Source organism: Oncorhynchus kisutch, unplaced genomic scaffold, assembly GCF_002021735.2.
Source record: "Oncorhynchus kisutch isolate 150728-3 unplaced genomic scaffold, Okis_V2 scaffold2442, whole genome shotgun sequence".
NCBI classification, from domain to species: domain Eukaryota; kingdom Metazoa; phylum Chordata; class Actinopteri; order Salmoniformes; family Salmonidae; genus Oncorhynchus; species Oncorhynchus kisutch.
This window is the reverse complement of record NW_022264387.1, coordinates 751866-777228: the sequence shown is the minus strand read 5'-3', so window position 1 is coordinate 777228 and position 25363 is coordinate 751866. Positions and strand designations below refer to the sequence as shown.

Here is a 25363-nt window from a genome sequence, read left to right as displayed (position 1 = left end):
CAAGTGGTGGTCAGAATGTTTGTCTTAACCAGCCTGATAAGTCAAACATGTCTGATATGAACATTGACATAAACCCTCTACATACTTGAGTTTCTCCAGTCTGCAGTGTGGATCCTCCAGTCCAGCAGAGAGCAGTCTGACTCCTGAGTCTCCTGGGTGATTGTAGCTCAGGTCCAGCTCTCTCAGGTGTGAGGGGTTTGACCTCAGAGCTGAGACCAGAGAAGCACAGCCTTCCTCTGTGACTAGACAGCCTGACAGCCTGCAAAGAGTCAAATCATATTCAAATCACACTGATATTCATTTTTCAGCATATTCAGATACATCAGTGTCCTGAAACCTTCCATATCTATTCATAAAATAGTGTATCATCATAAAAAATGACAAATGATCAAAGTATTGCCTGCAGATAGAAACATGTCTAGTACAAATATTATAGTAGACTGACCAGACCAGTTTAAAAAGCAGTATCAGTCAGAAGACAGACAGTGAGGTATCAGATTTAGATTGTATTGAGTATACAGTCCACACCATATCTATTTAGACAGTGAGGTATCATATTTAGATTGTATTGAGTATACAGTCCACACCATATCTATTTAGACAGTGAGGTATCAGATTTAGATTGTATTGAGTATACAGTCCACACCATATCTATTTAGACAGTGAGGTATCAGATTTAGATTGTATTGAGTATACAGTCCACACCATATCTATTTAGACAGTGAGGTATCAGATTTAGATTGTATTGAGTATACAGTCCACACCATATCTATTTAGACAGTGAGGTATCAGATTTAGATTGTATTGAGTATACAGTCCACAATATATATTATACTGACCTCAGAGTCTCCAGTTTACAGTGGGGATTCCCCAGTCCAGCAGAGAGCAGCTTCACTCCTGAATCCTTCAGGTCATTGTTACTCAGGTCCAGCTCTCTCAGGTGTGAGGGGTTTGAACTGAGAACTGAGGCCAACACTTTACAGGATGTGTCTGTGAGTTTACAGACAGTGAGTCTGCCAACACAGAAGAAATACAATGACAGACAGGTTGTATTAAAATGTTAGCTTTCCCTGCTTACACTGTTAGCATTTTGGATTTCAGATCAAATGTTTCATATGAGGTGACAGTTTATAATGTCACCTTTTATTTGAGGATATTTTAATACATATCTGTTTCACCGTTTAGAAAAATAAAAAGCATTTTATGTATCTATTCCCCCCTTTTGAAGAAGTCATAACTATTCTGACACTTAAAGTGTATTACATTAGACAAAAGTTTATCTGGTCCCATATTCCTCGAACACAATGACAACATCAAGCCTGACTGAGAAAGATCGTGAATGAATCATAATGAGTGAGAAAGTTACAGAGGATACAACAAAACATGCTAACCTCTCACCATTACCAATAACAGAGGCTACAAGAAAACATGCTAACCTCTCACCATTACCAATAACAGAGGCTACAAGAAAACATGCTAACCTCTCACCATTACCAATAACAGAGGCTACAAGAAAACATGCTAACCTCTCACCATTACCAATAACAGAGACTACAACAAAACATACTAACCTCTCACCATTACCAATAACAGAGACTACAACAAAACATGCTAACCTCTCACCATTACCAATAACAGAGGCTACAACAAAACATGCTAACCTCTCACCATAACCAATAACAGAGGCTACAAGAAAACATGCTAACCTCTCACCATTACCAATAACAGAGGCTACAACAAAACATGCTAACCTCTCACCATTACCAATAACAGAGGCTACAACAAAACATGCTAACCTCTCACCATTACCAATAACAGAGGCTACAACAAAACATGCTAACCTCTCACCATTACCAATAACAGAGGCTACAACAAAACATACTAACCTCTCACCATTACCAATAACAGAGGCTACAACAAAACATGCTAACCTCTCACCATTACCAATAACAGAGGCTACAACAAAACATGCTAACCTCTCACCATTACCAATAACAGAGGGGATCTTTGAGCCTCTGTAACTTTCTCATTCATCATCATTCTCGATTCATTCCTGATTATTCATCATCATGGTAGCATCCACATGAATGTAGAAGTGTTCAGAAACATCTTCTATTCTTACTGACAATACAAGTGAAGTGACTCCAAAATGACAGGACATTATTCACCATTCAGTTTCTATTAGGAAAACATCTAAAACACAACCAAGACAAACTGGAAATAAATTCAACAAGTTAGTAGAATCACAAGCTTGATGTAATCACTGCAGGCATGGAACATGGGACCAAATACTAAACGTATGACTACTTTAATACACTATAAGTGAATATAACCGAATAATTATGACTTTTCAAATGTGAGAACTACATACATAAAGTGCTTTCATATCTGATAATACTGACCTCAGAGTCTCCAGTTTACAGTGGGGATTCCCCAGTCCAGCAGAGAGCAGCTTCACTCCTGAATCCTTCAGGTTATTGTTACTCAGGTCCAGCTCTCTCAGGTGTGAGGGGTTTGACTCCAGAGCTGAGACCAGAGAAGCACAGCCTTCCTCTGTGACTCCACAGCCTGACAGCCTGACAAAGAGATCATCATGACTTCACAAACACACTGTTCATTTAACACCAGTAGTGTAGAAGGACAATGGTAGATGCATTTGGTTTATTCTCTCAAACAACATAAAGATTAATCTTCCATCTCCTATAATTGTATGGTCATAATGTTATAATGTGAAAATCAATGAATTTATTCAATATGTTTTTCAAAATAATATATTATACATATTATAATACATATTTTTCTCTAAACTGAATATTTCTTCCTGATGATTAGTTCTTATATGTCATGTTATTTACTCACAGAGCAGCTCTGGAGGCTTTGACCACTGGCAGCAGCCTCAGAAGACCTTCCTCTGATCTGGAGTATTTCTTCAGGTCAAACACATCCAGCTCCTTTTCTGAAGTCAGCAACACAAAGACCAGAGCTGACCACTGTGCAGGTGACAGGTTGGGTTCTGAGAGACTTCCTGATCTCAGGTATCTTTGGATCTCCTCCACTAGAGAATGGTCATTCAGTTCATTCAGACAGTGGAACAGATTGATGCTCCTCTCTGGAGAGAGATTCTTCCTGATCTTCTTCTTGATGTACTTGACTGTTTCTTCATGGCTCTGTGAGCTGCTTCTTGTCTTTGTCAGTAGACCTCGTAAGTGCTTCTGATTGGACTCCAGTGAGAGGCCCAGAAGGAAGCGGAGGAAAAGGTCCAGGTTTCCTGTCTCACTTTGTAAGGCTTTATCCACAGCACTCCTGTAGAAAGTAACTTTACGCCTTTGTTTGATCCTCACAGAAAAGTTCCTGGATGTTGATTGCAGTTCAGCCATTACATTCTCATTGTTGTTGATGAATGAGAGGCACACATATACAGCAGCCAGAAACTCCTGAATGCTCAGATGAACAAAGCAGTACACCTTGTCCTGGTACAGCCCACATTCCTCTTTAAAGAGCTGTGTGCACAATCCTGAGTACACTGAGGCTTCATTGACATCAATGCCAGCCTCTTTCAGGTCTTCTTCATAGAAAATCAGATTGCCATTCACAAGCTGTTGAAAAGCCAGTTTTCCCAGTGACAGAATGCTCTCTTTATTCCAGTGTGTACCTGTCTCTTCTTTCCCAAGATACTTTTCATTCTTTTGTTTGGTATGAAACATCACAAGGTGTGTGTACATCTCAGTCAGAGTCTTGGGCATCTCTTCTCTCTTGTGTTTCAGCATTTGTTCAAGGACTGTTGCAGAAATCCAACAGAAGACTGGAACGTGGCACATGATGTGGAGGCTCCTTGATGTCTTTATGTGTGAGATGATTCTGCTGGCCAGGTCCTCATCACTGAATCTCTTCCTGAAGTACTCCTCCTTCTGTGGGTCATTGAACCCTCGTACCTCTGTCACCTGGTCAACACACCCTGAAGGGATCTTATTGGCTGCTGCAGGTCGGGTAGTTATCCAGAGGAGAGCAGAGGGAAGCAGATTTCCCTTGATGAGATTTGTCAGCAGAACATCCACTGAGGTTGACTCTGTGACGTCACAACATATCTTGTTCTTCTGGAAGTCTAGGGGCAGTCGGCACTCATCCAGACCATCAAAGATGAACAGCACTTTGTACTTGTCGAGGTTGGAGATTCTTGATTGTTTGGTCTCCATTGAGAAGTGATTACGAAGTTCAATAAAAGTGTGTTTGTCCTCTTTCATCAAATTCAGCTCCCGGAAAGGGAATGAAAATACAAATTGGACATCCTGATTTGCTTTTCCTTCAGCCCAGTCCAGAATGAATTTCTGCACAGCAACTGTTTTTCCAATGCCAGCGACTCCCTTTGTCAGCACAGTTCTGATAAGTTTGTCTTGTCCAGTTAAGGGTTTGAAGATGTCGTTACATTTGATTGCAGTCTCTGGTCTTGCTTGTTTCCTGGTTGTTGTCTCAATCTGTCTCAGCTCATGTTCATTATTGACCTCTCCTGTTCCACCCTCTGTGATGTAGAGCTCTGTGTAGATCTTATTGAGAAGTGTTGGGTTTCCTTGTTTAGCGATCCCCTCAAATACACATTGAAACTTCTTCTTTAGATTAGATTTGAGTTCACGTTGGCAAATCACAGCGAGCTCATCTGAATCTAGAAATAACACAGAGGATATTAATATTACGTCTGTTTTAATGTCTACAGTATCGTAGGACTGTTATAAAGTTGTACATTATAATAATTTATTATCTTAACTGACTGTATAAATGTGTAAATGTTGTCATAATGCATTACAGACTGGTGTGACTGATTATATTATTATCGGTATTATTGATGGTATTATTAATGTTCTCTCTCTCTCTCTAAATTAATCACCACAACACATCCCTGCTGCTACTTGATGAGGTCACTAGGTGTTGTGTTAAGGCTGCTACAATATCATTGAGTTACACAGCTACTTTAGCTGTACTTTAGCTACAGCTTTTACATGTTATGAATCAGCATTCAACATGAGGCAGACAGATCTTACATTTCTCCAGTGTGTCAGCAAGCTCCTTCTGGTTCATTTTCCTCAGGATGTGCAGTGTGATCTTCAGAGCCCCCTCTCTGGCACTGCTCTCCTGCTGCTCATCTTCAGCATCCAGTACTTCCTTATCCTGCTTCTGACTCTCAAAGCCTTCTGGGAGTTCTGGACTAAGAATCCTCTTGAACATCTTCAGCTCGTTCTTCACAAATGTCATCATTTTCTCTTCAAGCAACTGAAATAAATCAAGTAAATCAGTTAAGCAAGACATTAACACATGAATGAATGATTGACAGATCAACTTTACTTGAGGTAAACAAAAACAAATGTACATAACAGGACCACATACACTGAATATGGAGGCCAGGTCTGTTTGATGATTTATAGGAGGTTCCATAGACTTGTCACTCTTCATGGACACACAGCTGGGAACAGGGGAGGCTGGTCTCTCCTGCTGGATTGGTCTTCAACACAACAGAGACAAACATTACATCTCTCATCTACTCTGAGCTCAGATGGGGAAACATAAGAGTTTCATTCCAAAAAGCTATATATCCATTTCAGAAATGTTTGTTTATGTTTTCTTGCTAAATGAGGAGATGGCACGTGGGTACCTGCTTCTATAAACCAATGAGGAGATGGCCAGTGGGTACCTGCTTCTATAAACCAATGAGGAGATGGCACGTGGGTACCTGCTTCTATAAACCAATGAGGAGATGGCACGTGGGTACCTGCTTCTATAAACCAATGAGGAGATGGCACGTGGGTACCTGCTGCTATAAACCAATGGGGTGATGGCACGTGGGTACCTGCTTCTATAAACCAATGAGGTGATGGCACGTGGGTACCTGCTTCTATAAACCAATGACGAGATGCAGCGCGAACTGCGTCACAAATAGAACTGACTTCTAGACGCTCGTTGACGCGAATAATGAGACTATAAGGAGAACCAGTACTGAGTCAATATGCAGGGTACCAGGTAGTTGAGGTAATAATGAGACTATAAGGAGTCACTGACCAGGACCCATGAGTTCTTCTTACCTTTGTTCAGTAGAGTCTCCCTCTCTAAAGTATATAGGGTCACCCATCACACACACACACACACACACACACACACACACACACACACACACAGGGAATGTTGTGTTTGTTTAATATTGTTTTAGGACTATGAAAATGGATAAAAGGATGAGCCTATGGATTATGAAAACAACAACAATAAATGGGAAAATGGGAGAGGAGAAATGACTAGAGACAGTGTTGTTTAACTCACTGACCAGGACCCATGAGTTCTTCTTACCTTTGTTCAGTAGAAAAGTCTCCCTCTCTAAAGTTTATAGGTTGAATCATAGACCAGTCACTCTTCATGGACACACAGCTGGGAACAGGGGAGGCTGGTCTCTCCTGCTTGTTTGGTCTTCAACACAACAGAGACAAACATTACATCTCTCATCTACTCTGAGCTCAGATGGGGAAACATAAGAAGAGTTTCACAAATAGAACTGACTTCCAGACGTTAGTTAATGGCGCGAGCAGTGTGTCATTTTTAATAACGAAATTCATTTAGCGTCGCGAACGTTAAAAAAATTATGTTTATAAGTTGTGTTTTTTTCAGAGACAAATAATCATGTTTTTTCTAAATTATTTCTGCCTCACTCTCATCCAGTAGTACTGCTAGGTTTTACACAGTAATAATATATATCTGCCTCACTCTCAGAGAAATCAGTAGTACTGCTAGGTTTTACACAGTAATAATATATATCTGTCTCACTCTCAGAGAAATCAGTAGTACTGCTAGGTTTTACACAGTAATAATATATATCTGTCTCACTCTCAGAGGAATCAGTAGTACTGCTAGGTTTTACACAGTAATAATATATATCTGTCTCACTCTCAGAGAAATCAGTAGTACTGCTAGGTTTAGACAGTAATAATATATATCTGCTAGGTTTTACACAGTAATAATATATATCTGCCTCACTCTCAGAGGAATCAGTAGTACTGCTAGGTTTTACACAGTAATAATATATATCTGCTAGGTTTTACACAGTAATAATATATATCTGCTAGGTTTTACACAGTAATAATATATATCTGCTAGGTTTTACACAGTAATAATATATATCTGCTAGGTTTTACACAGTAATAATATATATCTGCTAGGTTTTACACAGTAATAATATATATCTGCCTTTCTTTCCATCCTATCAGTATTGATACAGGCTCCACCAGACGTGATACCTTGTAGTGCTGCTGATCCAGTTTCTGCTGGTCTGCCTGAGGATATGAACTCTGACCTGTTCACCAGACGTGATACCTTGTAGTGCTGCTGATCCAGTTTCTACTGGTCTGCCTGAGGATATGAACTCTGACCTGTTCACCAGACGTGATACCTTGTAGTGCTGCTGATCCAGTTTCTACTGGTCTGCCTGAGGATATGAACTCTGACCTGTTCACCAGACGTGATACCTTGTAGTGCTGCTGATCCAGTTTCTACTGGTCTACCTGAGGATATGAACTCTGACCTGTTCACCAGACGTGATACCTTGTTGTGCTGCTGATCCAGTTTCTGCTGGTCTGACTGAGGATATGAACTCTGACCTGTTCACCAGACGTGATACCTTGTTGTGCTGCTGATCCAGTTTCTACTGGTCTACCTGAGGATATGAACTCTGACCTGTTCACCAGACGTGTTACCTTGTTGTGCTGCTGGTCCAGTTTCTGCTGGTCTGCCTGAGGATATGAACTCTGACCTGTTCACCAGACGTGATACCTTGTTGTGCTGCTGATCCAGTTTCTACTGGTCTACCTGAGGATATGAACTCTGACCTGTTCACCAGACGTGTTACCTTGTTGTGCTGCTGATCCAGTTCCTGCTGGTCTGCCTCCGGCTATGGAACCCTGACGTGTTCACAGGACGTGCTACGTTGTCCTTGTGACTTGTAAATAAAAATAAGGAAATAGCAACACAAAATAACAAGAATGAGACTATAAGGAGTACCAGTACTGAGTCAATGTGCAGGGTACCAGGTAGTTGAGGTAATAATGAGACTATAAGGAGTACCAGTACTGAGTCAATGTGTAGGGCTACCAGGTAGTTGAGGTAATAATGAGACTATAAGGAGTACCAGTACTGTGTCAATGTGCAGGGTACCAGGTAGTTGAGGTAATAATGAGACTATAAGGAGAACCAGTACTGAGTCAATGTGCAGGGTACCAGGTAGTTGAGGTAATAATGAGACTATAAGGAGTACCAGTACTGAGTCAATGTGTAGGGCTACCAGGTAGTTGAGGTAATAATGAGACTATAAGGAGTACCACCAGTACTGAGTCAATGTGCAGGGTACCAGGTAGTTGAGGTAATAATGAGACTATAAGGAGAACCAGTACTGAGTCAATGTGTAGGGATACCAGGTAGTTGAGGTAATAATGAGACTATAAGGAGTACCAGTACTGAGTCAATGTGCAGGGTACCAGGTAGTTGAGGTAATAATGAGACTATAAGGAGAACCAGTACTGAGTCAATGTGCAGGGTACCAGGTAGTTGAGGTAATAATGAGACTATAAGGAGTACCAGTACTGAGTCAATGTGCAGGGTACCAGGTAGTTGAGGTAATAATGAGACTATAAGGAGTACCAGTACTGAGTCAATGTGTAGGGCTACCAGGTAGTTGAGGTAATAATGAGACTATAAGGAGTACCAGTACTGCGTCAATGTGCAGGGTACCAGGTAGTTGAGGTAATAATGAGACTATAAGGAGAACCAGTACTGAGTCAATGTGCAGGGCTACCAGGTAGTTGAGGTAATAATGAGACTATAAGGAGTACCAGTACTGAGTCAATGTGTAGGGCTACCAGGTATTTGAGGTAATAATGAGACTATAAGGAGTACCACCAGTACTGAGTCAATGTGCAGGGTACCAGGTAGTTGAGGTAATAATGAGACTATAAGGAGAACCAGTACTGAGTCAATGTGTAGGGCTACCAGGTAGTTGAGGTAATAATGAGACTATAAGGAGTACCAGTACTGAGTCAATGTGCAGGGTACCAGGTAGTTGAGGTAATAATGAGACTATAAGGAGTACCAGTACTGAGTCAATGTGTAGGGCTACCAGGTAGTTGAGGTAATAATGAGACTATAAGGAGTACCAGTACTGCGTCAATGTGCAGGGTACCAGGTAGTTGAGGTAATAATGAGACTATAAGGAGTACCAGTACTGAGTCAATGTGCAGGGTACGAGGTAGTTGAGGTAATAATGAGACTCTAAGGAGAACCAGTACTGAGTCAATGTGCCGGGTACCAGGTAATTGAGGTAATAATGAGGCTATAATTGAGATAATATGTACATGTAGGTAGAGGTAAAAGTGACTAGAAAATCAGGATAGAGATTACCACTCCTCATCCAGGGAGTGCACACAAACACACACACACACACACACACACAGACACAGACACACACACACACACACACACACACACACACACACACACACACACACACACACACACACACACACACACACACACACACACACACACACACACACACACACGGAGGGAATGTTGTGTTTGTTTAATATTGTTTTAGGACTATGAAAATGGACAAAAGGATGAGCCTATGGATTATGAAAACAACAACAATAAATGGGAAAATGGGAGAGGAGAAATGACTAGAGACAGTGTTGTTTAACTCACTGACCAGGACCCATGAGTTCTTCTTACCTTTGTTCAGTAGAAAAGTCTCCCTTTCTAAACTCTATAGGTAGATTCATAGACTGGTCACTCTTCATGGACACACAGCTGGGAACAGGGGAGGCTGGTCTCTCCTGCTTGATTGGACTTCAACACAACAGAGACAAACATTACATCTCTCATCTACTCTGAGCTCAGATGGGGAAACATAAGAAGAGTTTCACAAATAGAACTGACTTCCTGACGTTAGTTAATGGCGCGAGCAGTGTGTCATTTTTAATAACGAAATTAATTTGGCGTCGCGAGCGTTGTAGTCAGTCTGTCAGCCCCGCTAAAAGGCTGGTGTCGTTACTCTGCCTTCTCCGGGGGATGTTGAGGTAAATTTACTAACCGGGAGGGTTGAATGATGTAATTTATTGGAGGGCTGGAAGACGCACTCTCGAGGTTATTTACTCACAATATCAGATATTAAGATGATTTTTATAATGAATGTATACTGAGGTTGAGGTTCTGACTAGTGATTATTTACCCGGGGTTCAATACCTGCTATTGTTACTATTTATTTAGGTTTAAACACTAAAGTTACCGTCCATCTAGTGAAGAGAGGAGAACCGGACAGAGGTAGCCAGCATCCGTCAACGAGAGAGGGAGAAGCCTCACCGGGATTTAACAGATGGAAGAAACAACCGGTGGAGCTTCATCGGTCCAGAAGAAATGCAGACAGCCGGTGATGATGTAGTGGTAGCTATGGTAACTAGGATGCTGCTGGTAGAGTAGCTAGCTAGCTTACCGAGCTGTACCGACTAGCTAGGATAACTAGGATGCTGCTGGTAGAGTAGCTAGCTAGCTTACCGAGCTGTACCGACTAGATAGGATAACTAGGATGCTGCTGGTAGAGTAGCTAGCTAGCTTACCGAGCTGTACCGACTAGCTAGGATAACTAGGATGCTGCTGATAGAGTAGCTAGCTAGCTTACCGAGCTGTACCGACTAGCTAGGATAACTAGGATGCTGCAGGTAGAGTAGCTTGCTAACTTACCGAGCTGTACCGACTAGCTAGCAGGTCGTGCGTCTGTCTCTCGTCTCGATGATGAATCCGGTGAACCACAAATTGAAACAAGGATAGAGAGTGAAAAGGATCTGGCTACACTCATACTGTCCCTGACCGTAAAGAAAAAAGCAAATTGAACAATAAACTTCGGTGTTTCAACACTGTAACAAACTACGTCGTTATTCCCCAAGATCACCTCAGTCCACTCTGCGCGTAACCGGCTTGGCGCCACACCGAACGGGAACGCGGACTGTTCTGTACGGGGACGCGGACTGTCCTGTACGGGGACGCGGACTGTTCTGTACGGGGACGCGGACAGTTCTGTACGGGGACGCGGACTGTTCTGTACGGGGACGCGGACAGTTCCAGAACGCGGACATGATCTGTGCAACACAATCAACTAAACCCAGTCTTTACAGTGGGTTACATTAGTAATATTCATTTTGGATTATTATGTAAAACAAACATTCTATGTTTTTCTATAACAATATGTTGAGATCTGGGACCATGTTCACACAGTGTCTCAGAGTAGAACATTGGCCATATAAGTGCTGAGAATAAAGACATTTTACACTTATGGGTATAAGTGGGTGGGTAACTATGCATGAAGTCTCTAGTCCCACCTAGTCGGCAGATATTTAGGACACCTCGTGAGCTGTCCTAAGTAGTTAAGAGTTAACAGCAGCTGTCCTAAGTAGTTAAGAGTTAACAGCAGCTGTCCTAAGTAGTTAAGAGTTAACAGCAGCTGTCCTAAGTAGTTAAGAGTTAACAGCAGCTGTCCTAAGTAGTTAAGAGTTAACAGCAGCTGTCCTAAGTAGTTAAGAGTTAACAGCAGCTGTCCTAAGTAGTTAAGAGTTAACAGCAGCTGTCCTAAGTAGTTAAGAGTTAACAGCAGCTGTCCTAAGTAGTTAAGAGTTAACAGCAGGTGTCTTGATAATACTATAGAATAATGCAGTGAGTCAGTGGTTCCTGCACCACATGTAATTGCTTTGTAGTAGTTAAAATAATGTTTTATATTTCTGTATGATCAATCGATAAATAATGTAGACCTACATGCAACAGTATGTCTTGTGCTTTTGGCAATGCTTTATGTATAATAATGATGTATAACAAGTGATATCCTGTATGTCTGTGGTGGCAGGTAGCCTCGTGGTTAGAGTGTAGAGGCGGCAGGTAGCCTCGTGGTTAGAGTGTAGAGGCGGCAGGTAGCCTCGTGGTTAGAGTGTAGAGGTGGCAGGTAGCCTCGTGGTTAGAGTGTGGAGGCGGCAGGTAGCCTCGTGGTTAGAGTGTCGAGGTGGCAGGAAGCCTCGTGGTTAGAGTGTAGAGGTGGCAGGTAGCCTCGTGGTTTGAGTGTTGGGCCAGTAACCGAAAGGTTGCTAGATCGAATCCCTGAGCTGACAAGGTAAATATCTGCCCCTGAACAAGGCAGTTAACCACTGTTCCTAGGCAGCCATTGTAAATAACATCTGCTAACCATGTGTATGTAACCAATAACATCTGCTAACCATGTGTATGTAACTAATAACATCTGTTAACCATGTGACTAATAACATCTGCTAACCCTGTGTATGTGACCAATAACATCTGCTAACCATGTGTATGTAACTAATAACATCTGTTAACCATGTGACTAATAACATCTGCTAACCCTGTGTATGTGACTAATAACATCTGCTAACCCTGTGTATGTGACCAATAACATCTGCTAACCATGTGTATGTGACCAATAACATCTGCTAACCATGTGTATGTGACCAATAACATCTGCTAACCCTGTGTATGTGACCAATAACATCTGCTAACCATGTGTATGTGACCAATAACATCTGCTAACCCTGTGTATGTGACCAATAACATCTGCTAACCCTGTGTATGTGACCAATAACATCTGCTAACCCTGTGTATGTGACCAATAACATCTGCTAACCATGTGTATGTGACCAATAACATCTGCTAACCATGTGTATGTGACCAATAACATCTGCTAACCCTGTGTATGTAACCAATAACATCTGCTAACCCTGTGTATGTGACCAATAACATCTGCTAACCCTGTGTATGGGACCAATAACATCTGCTAACCCTGTGTATGTGACCAATAACATCTGCTAACCATGTGTATGTGACCAATAACATCTGCTAAACATGTGTATGTGACCAATAACATCTGCTAACCATGTGTATGGGACCAATAACATCTGCTAACCATGTGTATGTGACTAATAACATCTGCTAACCATGTGTATGTGACCAATAACATCTGCTAACCCTGTGTATGTGACCAATAACATCTGCTAACCCTGTGTATGGGACCAATAACATCTGCTAACCATGTGTATGTCACCAATAACATCTGCTAACCCTGTGTATGTGACTAATAACATCTGCTAACCATGTGTATGTGACCAATAACATCTGCTAATTATGTGTATGTCACCAATAACATCTGCTAACCATGTGTATGTGACTAATAACATCTGCTAACCATGTGTATGTGACCAATAACATCTGCTAACCCTGTGTATGTGACCAATAACATCTGCTAACCCTGTGTATGGGACCAATAACATCTGCTAACCAGGTGTATGTGACCAATAACATCTGCTAACCCTGTGTATGGGACCAATAACATCTGCTAACCATGTGTATGTGACCAATAACATCTGCTAACCATGTGTATGTCACCAATAACATCTGCTAACCATGTGTATGTGACTAATAACATCTGCTAACCATGTGTATGTGACCAATAACATCTGCTAACCCTGTGTATGTGACCAATAACATCTGCTAACCCTGTGTATGGGACCAATAACATCTGCTAACCCTGTGTATGTGACCAATAACATCTGCTAACCCTGTGTATGTGACCAATAACATCTGCTAACCCTGTGTATGTGACCAATAACATCTGCTAACCATGTGTATGTGACCAATAACATCTGCTAACCATGTGTATGTGACCATTAACATCTGCCAACCATGTGTATGTAACCAATAACATCTGCTAACCATGTGTATGTGACCAATAACATCTGCTAACCCTGTGTATGTGACTAATAACATCTGCTAACCATGTGTATGTGACCAATAACATCTGCTAACCCTGTGTATGTGACCAATAACATCTGCTAACCCTGTGTATGGGACCAATAACATCTGCTAACCCTGTGTATGTGACCAATAACATCTGCTAACCCTGTGTATGTGACCAATAACATCTGCTAACCCTGTGTATGTGACCAATAACATCTGCTAACCATGTGTATGTGACCAATAACATCTGCTAACCCTGTGTATGTGACCAATAACATCTGCTAACCATGTGTATGTCACCAATAACATCTGCTAACCCTGTGTATGTGACCAATAACATCTGCTAACCCTGTGTATGTGACCAATAACATCTGCTAACCATGTGTATGTGACCAATAACATCTGCTAACCATGTGTATGTGACCAATAACATCTGCTAACCCTGTGTATGTGACCAATAACATCTGCTAACCCTGTGTATGTGACCAATAACATCTGCTAACCATGTGTATGTGACCAATAACATCTGCTAACCATGTGTATGTGACCAATAACATCTGCTAACCATGTGTATGTGACCAATAACATCTGCTAACCATGTGTATGTGACCAATAACATCTGCTAACCATGTGTATGTGACCAATAACATCTGCTAACCCTGTGTATGTGACCAATAACATCTGCTAACCCTGTGTATGTGACCAATAACATCTGCTAACCATGTGTATGTGACCAATAACATCTGCTAACCCTGTGTATGTGACCAATAACATCTGCTAACCCTGTGTATGTGACCAATAACATCTGCTAACCCTGTGTATGTGACTAATAACATCTGCTAACCCTGTGTATGTGACCAATAACATCTGCTAACCATGTGTATGTGACTAATAACATCTGCTAACCCTGTGTATGTGACCAATAACATCTGCTAACCCTGTGTATGTGACCAATAACATCTGCTAACCCTGTGTATGTGACCAATAACATCTGCTAACCCTGTGTATGTGACCAATAACATCTGCTAACCCTGTGTATGTGACCAATAACATCTGCTAACCCTGTGTATGTGACCAATAACATCTGCTAACCATGTGTATGTGACCAATAACATCTGTTAACCATGTGTATGTGACCAATAACATCTGCTAACCCTGTGTATGTGACCAATAACATCTGTTAACCATGTGTATGTGACCAATAACATCTGCTAACCATGTGTATGTGACCAATAACATCTGTTAACCATGTGTATGTGACCAATAACATCTGCTAACCATGTGTATGTGACCAATAACATCTGTTAACCATGTGTATGTGACCAATAACATCTGCTAACCCTGTGTATGTGACCAATAACATCTGCTAACCATGTGTATGTGACCAATAACATCTGCTAACCCTGTGTATGTGACCAATAACATCTGCTAACCCTGTGTATGTGACCAATAACATCTGCTAACCCTGTGTATGTGACCAATAACATCTGCTAACCCTGTGTATGTGACCAATAACATCTGCTAACCCTGTGTATGTGACCAATAACATCTGCTAACCCTGTGTATGTGACCAATAACATCTGCTAACCCTGTGTATGTGACCAATAACATCTGCTAACCCTGTGTATGTGACCAATAACATCTGCTAACCATGTGTATGTGACCAATAACATCTGCTAACCATGTGTATGTGACCAATAACATCTGCTAACCATGTGTATGTGACCAATAACATCTGCTAACCCTGTGTATGTGACCAATAACATCTGCTAACCCTGTGTATGTGACCAATAACATCTGCTAACCATGTGTATGTGACCAATAACATCTGCTAACCCTGTGTATGTGACCAATTTGATTTATATCTGGGACTAAGTTTGTTTATGTGTTGGCTTTATGTTCTGTGTTTGTAAACTCCAGCTCAGATGATTGAGCTTAAAGTATCTGTCCAGTGTTTACAGGTTTATATGAAATCTGACCTAAAATGTTTTCAAATATGAGTGAAATAGTTTTCCTTCTAATAATTGGTAATTAAGTTATTAATTTGTCATTTTATTTCACCTTTATTTAACCAGGTTGGCCTATTAAGAACAAGTTCTCATTTACAACTGCGACCTGGCCAAGATAAAGCAAAGCTGTGCCACAAAAACAACTTAGAGTTCCACATGGGATTAGCAAACGGACAGTCAGTAACACAATAGAAAGGGATTAGCAAACGGACAGTCAGTAACACAATAGAAAGGGATTAGCAAACGGACAGTCAGTAACACAATAGAAAGGGATTAGCAAACGGACAGTCAGTAACACAATAGAAAGGGATTAGCAAACGGACAGTCGGTAACACAATAGAAAGGGATTAGCAAACGGACAGTCGGTTACACAATAGAAAGGGATTAGCAAACGGACAGTCGGTAACACAATAGAAAGGGATTAGCAAACGGACAGTCGGTAACACAATAGAAAGGGATTAGCAAACGGACAGTCGGTTACACAATAGAAAGGGATTAGCAAACGGACAGTCAGTAACACAATAGAAAGGGATTAGCAAACGGACAGTCGGTAACACAATAGAAAGGGATTAGCAAACGGACAGTCAGTAACAATAGAAAGGGATTAGCAAACGGACAGTCGGTAACACAATAGAAAGGGATTAGCAAACGTACAGTCAGTAACACAATAGAAAGGGATTAGCAAACGGACAGTCAGTAACACAATAGAAAGGGATTAGCAAACGGACAGTCGGTAACACAATAGAAAGGGATTAGCAAACGGACAGTCGGTAACAATAGAAAGGGATTAGGAAACGGACAGTCGGTTACACAATAGAAAGGGATTAGCAAACGGACAGTCGGTAACAATAGAAAGGTATTAGCAAACGGACAGTCGGTAACACAATAGAAAGGGATTAGCAAATGGACAGTCGGTAACACAATAGAAAGGGATTAGCAAACGGACAGTCGGTAACACAATAGAAAGGGATTAGCAAATGGACAGTCGGTAACACAATAGAAAGGGATTAGCAAACGGACAGTCGGTAACACAATAGAAAGGGATTAGCAAACGGACAGTCGGTAACACAATAGAAAGGGATTAGCAAATGGACAGTCGGTAACACAATAGAAAGGGATTAGCAAACGGACAGCCGGTAACAATAGAACAATCTATGTTCAGTGTGTGCAAATGTAGTACGATTAGGGAATTAAGGCAATAGATAGGCCATAGTGGTGTTGGCTACGATCAGGGAATTAAGGCAATAGATAGGCCATCGTGCCATAGTGGTGTTGGCTACGATCAGGGAATTAAGGCAATAGATAGGCCATAGTGGTGTTGGCTACGATCAGGGAATTAAGGCAATAGATAGGCCATAGTGGTGTTGGCTACGATCAGGGAATTAAGGCAATAGAGAGGCCATAGTGGTGTTGGCTACGATCAGGGAATTAAGGCAATAGAGAGGCCATAGTGGTGTTGGCTACGATCAGGGAATTAAGGCAATAGAGAGGCCATCAGGCCATAGTGGTGTTGGCTACGATCAGGGAATTAAGGCAATAGAGAGGCCATCAGGCCATAGTGGTGTTGGCTTTGGGGATGACCAGTGAAATATACCTGCTGGAGCGCATGCTACAGGTGGGTGTTGCTATGGTGACCAGTGAGCTAAGATAAGGCGTGGCTTTACCTAGCAAAGACTTACAAATGACCTGGAGCCAGTGGGTTTGGCGGTGAAAGTGTAGTGAGGACCAGCCAACAACAGCATACAGGTCGCAGTGGTGGGTAGTGTATGGGGCTTTGGTGACAAAACGGATGGCACTGTGATAGACTGCATCCGATTTGCTGAGTAGAGTGTTGGAGGCTATTTTGTAAATGACAGTCGGTAGGATGGTCAGTTTTATGAGGGTATGTTTGGCAGCATGAGTGAAGGAGGCTTCGTTGCGAAATAGGAAGCTGATTCTAGATTTAATTTTGGATTGGAGATGCTTAATGTGAGTCTGGAAGGAGAGTTTACAGTCTAACCAGACACTTGGGTATTTGTAGTTGTCCACGTATTCTAAGTCAGAACCGTCCAGAGTAGTGATGCTAGTCGGGTGGGCGGGTGCAGGCAGCGATCAGTTGAAGAGCATTCAGTTTTACTTGGGTTTGAGTTAACAGAATACAACCTTTTAAATGTTAGATTTTTACAACCTTGTCTGTTTTGTGCTCTGGGATTTGTAGAACCTGTGTTTAACATTTTGAACACAAACACGCTATTTGTATCAATACCAGGAGTATTTACTCTGTGGTTAGATACCTGGTATATACCAGGAGTATTTATACTGTGTTTAGATACCTGGTATATACCAGGAGTATTTACTCTGTGCCTAGATACCTGGTATATACCAGGAGTATTTACTCTGTGGTTAGATACCTGGTATATACCAGGAGTATTTACTCTGTGATTAGATACCTGGTATTTACTCTGTGGTTAGATACCTGGTATATACCAGGAGTATCTACTCTGTGATTAGATACCTGGTATTTACTCTGTGGTTAGATACCTGGTATATACCAGGAGTATTTACTCTGTGGTTAGATACCTGGTATATACCAGGAGTATTTACTCTGTGATTAGATACCTGGTATATACCAGGAGTATTTACTCTGTGGTTAGATACCTGGTATATACCAGGAGTATTTACTCTGTGGTTAGATACCTGGTATATACCAGGAGTATTTACTCTGTGGTTAGATACCTGGTATATACCAGGAGTATTTACTCTGTGATTAGATACCTGGTATTTACTCTGTGGTTAGATACCTGGTATATACCAGGAGTATTTACTCTGTGTAATCTACCACCTGCCTCAGACCACTAGAACAGCTGAGTAATCTAACACCTGTCTCAGACCACTAGAACAGCTGAGTAATCTAACACCTCAGACCACTAGAACAGCTGAGTAATCTAACACCTGTCTCTGACCACTAGAACAGCTGAGTAATCTAACACCTCAGACCACTAGAACAGCTGAGTAATCTAACACCTCAGACCACTAGAACAGCTGAGTAATCTAACACCTCAGACCACTAGAACAGCTGAGTAACATAACACCTGTCTCAGACCACTAGAACATCTGAGTAATCTAACACCTGTCTCAGACCACTACAACAGCTGAGTAATCTAACACCTGCCTCAGACCACTAGATCAGCTGAGTAATCTAACACCTGTCTCAGACCACTAGAACAGCTGAGTAATCTAACACCTGTCTCAGACCACTAGAACAGCTGAGTAATCTAACACCTGTCTCAGACCACTAGAACAGCTGAGTAATCTAACACCTGCCTCAGACCACTAGAACAGCTGAGTAATCTAACACCTGCCTCAGACCACTAGAACAGCTGAGTAATCTAACACCTGTCTCAGACCACTAGAACAGCTGAGTAATCTAACACCTGTCTCAGACCACTAGAACAGCTGAGTAATCTAACACCTGTCTCAGACCACTAGAACAGCTGAGTAATCTAACACCTCAGACCACTAGAACAGCTGAGTAATCTAACACCTGTCTCAGACCACTAGAACAGCTGAGTAATCTAACACCTCAGACCACTAGAACAGCTGAGTAATCTAACACCTGTCTCAGACCACTAGAACAGCTGAGTAATCTAACACCTGTCTCAGACCACTAGAACAGCTGAGTAATCTAACACCTGTCTCAGACCACTGGAACAGCTGAGTAATCTAACACCTGCCTCAGACCACTAGATCAGCTGAGTAATCTAACACCTGTCTCAGACCACTAGAACAGCTGAGTAATCTAACACCTGTCTCAGACCACTAGAACAGCTGAGTAATCTAACACCTGTCTCAGACCACTAGAACAGCTGAGTAATCTAACACCTGTCTCAGACCACTAGAACAGCTGAGTAATCTAACACCTGCCTCAGACCACTAGAACAGCTGAGTAATCTAACACCTGTCTCTGACCACTAGAACAGCTGAGTAATCTAACACCTGTCTCAGACCACTAGAACAGCTGAGTAATCTAACACCTGTCTCAGACCACTAGAACAGCTGAGTAATCTAACACCTGCCTCAGACCACTAGAACAGCTGAGTAATCTAACACCTGCCTCAGACCACTAGAACAGCTGAGTAATCTAACACCTGTCTCTGACCACTAGAACAGCTGAGTAATCTAACACCTGTCTCAGACCACTAGAACAGCTGAGTAATCTAACACCTGCCTCAGACCACTAGAACAGCTGAGTAATCTAACACCTGTCTCAGACCACTAGAACAGCTGAGTAATCTAACACCTGTCTCAGACCACTAGAACAGCTGAGTAATCTAACACCTGTCAAAGACCACTAGAACAGCTGAGTAATCTAACACCTGCCTCAGACCACTAGAACAGCTGAGTAATCTAACACCTGCCTCAGACCACTAGAACAGCTGAGTAATCTAACACCTGCCTCAGACCACTAGAACAGCTGAGTAATCTAACACCTGTCTCAGACCACTAGAACAGCTGAGTAATCTAACACCTGTCTCAGACCACTAGAACAGCTGAGTAATCTAACACCTGTCTCAGACCACTAGAACAGCTGAGTAATCTAACACCTGCCTCAGACCACTAGAACAGCTGAGTGAGTCGTTAGATTATTTTTTGCCCTTCCGCATGACTTTATACACAGAAGATAGAATCACACATAGAATTACATGGTTTATCAGTCTCTCTGTGACACCGATAAATTCAGAACAAAGTTGACAATGTCTTTGCAATTGATTCAAACAAGGGACTTCTACAAATTTGCTTCAAATGAAAACCAAGATGACTGCATTAAACTATGAACTTTTGGCTTTAGGCCTATTTCAATCATATTGTTCAATATATTGAGTTCTATTTTGCTACTTGTAGGCTACTCTGTAATTTGTCTCAATATATTTAATGATGTGTATCCTAACATGAACACAATGTCAAATCTGGGATTTACTGCATTTTAATTGGGTAAGCATTAGACTAAGCCTCCTCAATACTTGAAGCCATAGGTGATAATAGAAGCTGATCTGTGGTCAGTATTGTGCCATAATTATAATGTTAAGGAAATATTTGAATGGAGAAAGCTGATCTGAGAGCAGTGCTCCCTTTCTTTCTATACTATCAGTATTGATACATGATCCGGACGTGATACCTTGTTGTGCTGCTGATCCAGTTTCTACTGGTTTGCCTGATGATATGGGACTCTGCCCTGTTCACCAGACGTGCTACGTTGCCCTTAAACCTTGGAAATAGTAACACAAAATAAAAATAATGAGACTATAAGGAGAACCAGTACTGAGTCAATGTACAGGGGTACCAGGTAGTTGAGGTAATAATGAGACTATAAGGAGAACCAGTACTGAGTCAATGTGCAGGGTACCAGGTAGTTGAGGTAATAATGAGACTATAAGGAGTACCAGTACTGAGTCAATGTGCAGGGGTACCAGGTAGTTGAGGTAATAATGAGACTATAAGGAGAACCAGTACTGAGTCAATGTGTAGGGCTACCAGGTAGTTGAGGTAATAATGAGACTATAAGGAGAACCAGTACTGAGTCAATGTGTAGGGCTACCAGGTAGTTGAGGTAATAATGAGGCTATAAGGAGAACCAGTACTGAGTCAATGTGCAGGGTACCAGGTAGTTGAGGTAATAATGAGACTATAAGGAGTACCAGTACTGAGTCAATGTTGTGTTTGTTTAATATTGTTTTAGGACTATGAAAATGGACAAAATGATTAGCCTATTGATTATGAAAACAACAACAATAAATGGGAAAATGGGAGAGGAGAAATGACTAGAGACAGTGTTGTTTAACTCACTGACCAGGACCCATGAGTTCTTCTTACCTTGGTTCAGTAATAAAGTCTCCTTCTCTAAAGGATATAGGAGGATTCATAGACCAGTCACTCTTCATGGACACACAGCTGGGAACAGGGGAGGCTGGTCTCTCCTGCTTGATTGGACTTCAACACAACAGAGACAAACATTACATCTCTCAACTACTCTGAGCTCAGATGGGGAAACATAAGAGTTTCATTCCATAACGCTATATATCACTTTTCAGAAATGTTCGTAAATGAACTTTTATTGTTTAAAGAAGTTAAGTTTATGTTAAGTTGTGTTTTTTTGCTAAATGAGGAGATGCCACGTGGGTACCTGCTTCTATAAACCAATGAGGAGATGCAGCGCGACCTGCGTCACAAATAGAACTGACTTCTCGACGCTCGTTGGCGCGCGAGAGCAGTGTGTCATTTTTAATAACGAAATTCATTTAGCGACGCGAGCGTTGTAGGCAGTCTGTCAGCCCCGCTAAAAGGCTGGTGTCGTTACTCTGCCTTCTCCGGGGGATGTTGAGGTAAATTTACTAACCGGGAGGGTTGAATGATGTAATTTATTGGAGGGCTGGAAGACGCACTCTCGAGGTTGTTTACTCACAATATCAGATATTAAGATGCTTTTTATAATGAATGTATACTGAGGTTGAGGTTCTGACTAGTGATTATTTACCCGGTGTTCAATACCTGCTATTGTTACTATTTATTTAGGTTTAAACACTAAAGTTACCGTCCATCTAGTGAAGAGAGGAGAACCGGACAGAGGTAGCCAGCATCCGTCAACGAGAGAGGGAGAAGCCTCACCGGGATTTAACAGGTGGAAGAAACAACCGGGGAGCTCCATCGGTCCACAAGAAATGCAGACAGCCGGTGATGATGTAGTGGTAGCTATGGTAACTAGGATGCTGCTGGTAGAGTAGCTAGCTAGCTTACCGAGCTGTACCGACTGATGATGTAGTGGTAGCTATGATAACTAGGATGCTGCTGGTAGAGTAGCTAGCTAGCTTACCGAGCTGTACCGACTAGCTAGGATAACTAGGATGCTGCTGGTAGAGTAGCTAGCTAGCTTACCGAGCTGTACCGACTAGCTAGGATAACTAGGATGCTGCTGGTAGAGCAGCTAGCTAGCTTACCGAGCTGTACTGACTGGCTAGCAGGTCGTTTCTGTCCCTCATCTCGATGATGACGAATCCGGTGAACAACAAAATGAAACAAGGACAGAGAGTGAAAAGGATCTGGCTACACTCATACTGTCCCTGACCGTAAAGAAAAAAGCAAATTGAACAATAAACTTCGGCGTCTCAACACTGTAACAAACTCCGTCGTTATTCCCCAAGATCACCTCAGTCCACTCTGCGCGTAACCGGACAATCTCCTTGGCGCCACACCGAACGTGGACGCGGACAGTTCTGTACGGCGACGCGGACAGTTCTGTACGGGGACGCAGACAGTTCTGTACGGCGACGCGGACAGTTCTGTACGGGGACGCGGACAGTTCTGTACGGGGACGCGGACAGTTATGTACAGGGACGCGGACAGTTCTGTACGGGGACGCAGACAGTTCTGTACGGGGACGCGGACAGTTATGTACAGGGACGCGGACAGTTCTGTACGGGGACGCAGACAGTTCTGTACGGGGACGCAGACAGTTCTGTACGGGGACGCAGACAGTTCTGTACGGCGACGCGGACAGTTCTGTACGGGGACGCGGACAGTTATGTACAGGGACGCGGACAGTTCTGTACGGGGACGCGGACAGTTCTGTACGGGGACAGTTCTGTACGGGGACGCGGACAGTTCTGTACGGGGACGCGGACATGAGCAGTGCAACACAATCAACTGAACCCAGTCTTTACAGTGGGTTACATTAATAATATTCTTTTATTATTATTATGTAAAACAAACATTCTATGTCTTTTTATAACAATATGTTGAGATCTGGGACCATATCGCCAAAGTGTCTCAGAGTAGAACATTGGTCGTATAAGTGCTGAGAATAAAGACCTCGTGAGCTGTCCTAAGTAGTTAAGAGTTAACAGCAGGTGTCCTAAGTAGTTAAGAGTTAACAGCAGGTGTCCTAAGTAGTTAAGAGTTAACAGCAGGTGTCCTAAGTAGTTAAGAGTTAACAGCAGGTGTTCTAAGTAGTTAAGAGTTAACAGCAGGTGTCCTAAGTAGTTAAGAGTTAACAGCAGGTGTCCTAAGTAGTTAAGAGTTAACAGCAGCTGTCCTAAGTAGTTAAGAGTTAACAGCAGCTGTCCTAAGTAGTTAAGAGTTAACAGCAGGTGTCCTAAGTAGTTAAGAGTTAACAGCAGCTGTCCTAAGTAGTTAAGAGTTAACAGCAGCTGTCCTAAGTAGTTAAGAGTTAACAGCAGGTGTCCTAAGTAGTTAAGAGTTAACAGCAGGTGTCCTTAGTAGTTAAGAGTTAACAGCAGGTGTCTTGATAATACTATAGAATAATGCAGTGAGTCAGTGGTTCCTGAGCCACATGTAATTGCTTTGGAGAAGTTAAAATAATGTTTTATATTTCTATATGATCAATCCATTAATAATGTAGACCTACATGCAACAGTATGTCTTGTGCTTTTGGCAATGATTTATGTATAATAATTGTAATAAGTCATACCATGTATGTCTGCACAGCATTGTGTCTACATTTTGGCTTATTATCTCAGGTTTTCGCCCAGCGGATAAGGAATTGGTGCTGTGGCCAAAAGGTGTCTGGTTCAAATCCCGGGCCAGGAAAAAATCACCAGAAGTGATCTGATGACTGGAAGGCTGCTTGATTCCCATCCTCTAAACATTAACCTTCTGTTGATCAGAACTCTAGAGGTTCTTCTTCACTGAACCAAATATATATATAATGTTTTAGTGGTTCCATATGTTAATGAAGTGATAGAAGCCTTTTTGGTTCTAGAAGGAACCTTCTGTTCTAAGAGTGTATAATAATAAACACGTTGTTCTTCTGATGATTTAATTATCTCCATCATGTTATTTCAGGTTCTCCCTTTGGAGCACAACATCATGTTGTTAAATAATAATCCTAAATTGTGCATGGCTATAAATTGGGCAATTGAAGGTATCTGGGGCGTAATATGTGTTCGATGAAAATGAACATTGTTGCAACGTTGTAGGCAACATTATTGGCAAGGGACTTGATGCCTACTATGCCAAAGATATTTAGAGATGTTAAAGGGGTGTGAAGAGAGTGTTGATATAACGGTAATATTGTCAAAATTCTGCTTGTAACAAAAAAAATATGCATTCAATTATATTAGGCAATAATTAAGAGTTCATTATATTATTCCATTCCATTATATCAGATCAAGTTGTCGTGTCATGTGAAAATCCTATCAAATGTCTAACATTGCAACGAGTACAGTCAGGGTTCCGTGGAACCCCAGCAGTACCTCCACAGACCCCGGATTGAGAACCCCTGCAGTACCTCCACAGACCCCGGATTGAGAACCCCTGATTTAGCAGATGCTCTTATCCAGAGCTATTTACAGTAAGTGCTTTCACCTTAAGATAGCTATTGATTTTGGAAACAAACTTAATAAATTCTTCATAAAATTGTCATCTTACCTCTTAGCTTTGGTGTCATGTCCCCCAGAGAGATGTGTTTTAGAGGAAGGGCCCCCCTCCTCTCTCTCCCCAGAGAGACTCATTTTAGAGACAGGGCCCCCCTCCTCTCTCTCCCCAGAGAGACTCAT

The 25363-nt window shown here is 41.9% G+C and overlaps 1 protein-coding gene across 1 annotated transcript; it reads right to left on the bottom strand.

The window, feature by feature from the left end:
* Positions 1-285: 285 nt before the first annotated feature.
* Positions 286-25363, bottom strand: LOC116370068 (NLR family CARD domain-containing protein 3-like). The gene is made up of 12 exons (XM_031819666.1): positions 25236-25363; positions 21666-21782; positions 20971-21060; positions 9751-9867; positions 7877-7966; positions 6328-6444; positions 5377-5491; positions 5034-5262; positions 2860-4651; positions 2403-2576; positions 856-1013; positions 286-290 (listed from the first exon to the last, which is right to left on the bottom strand). The coding sequence occupies exons 1-12, from the start codon at positions 25361-25363 to the stop codon at positions 286-288; spliced, it is 3132 nt and encodes a 1043-aa protein (XP_031675526.1).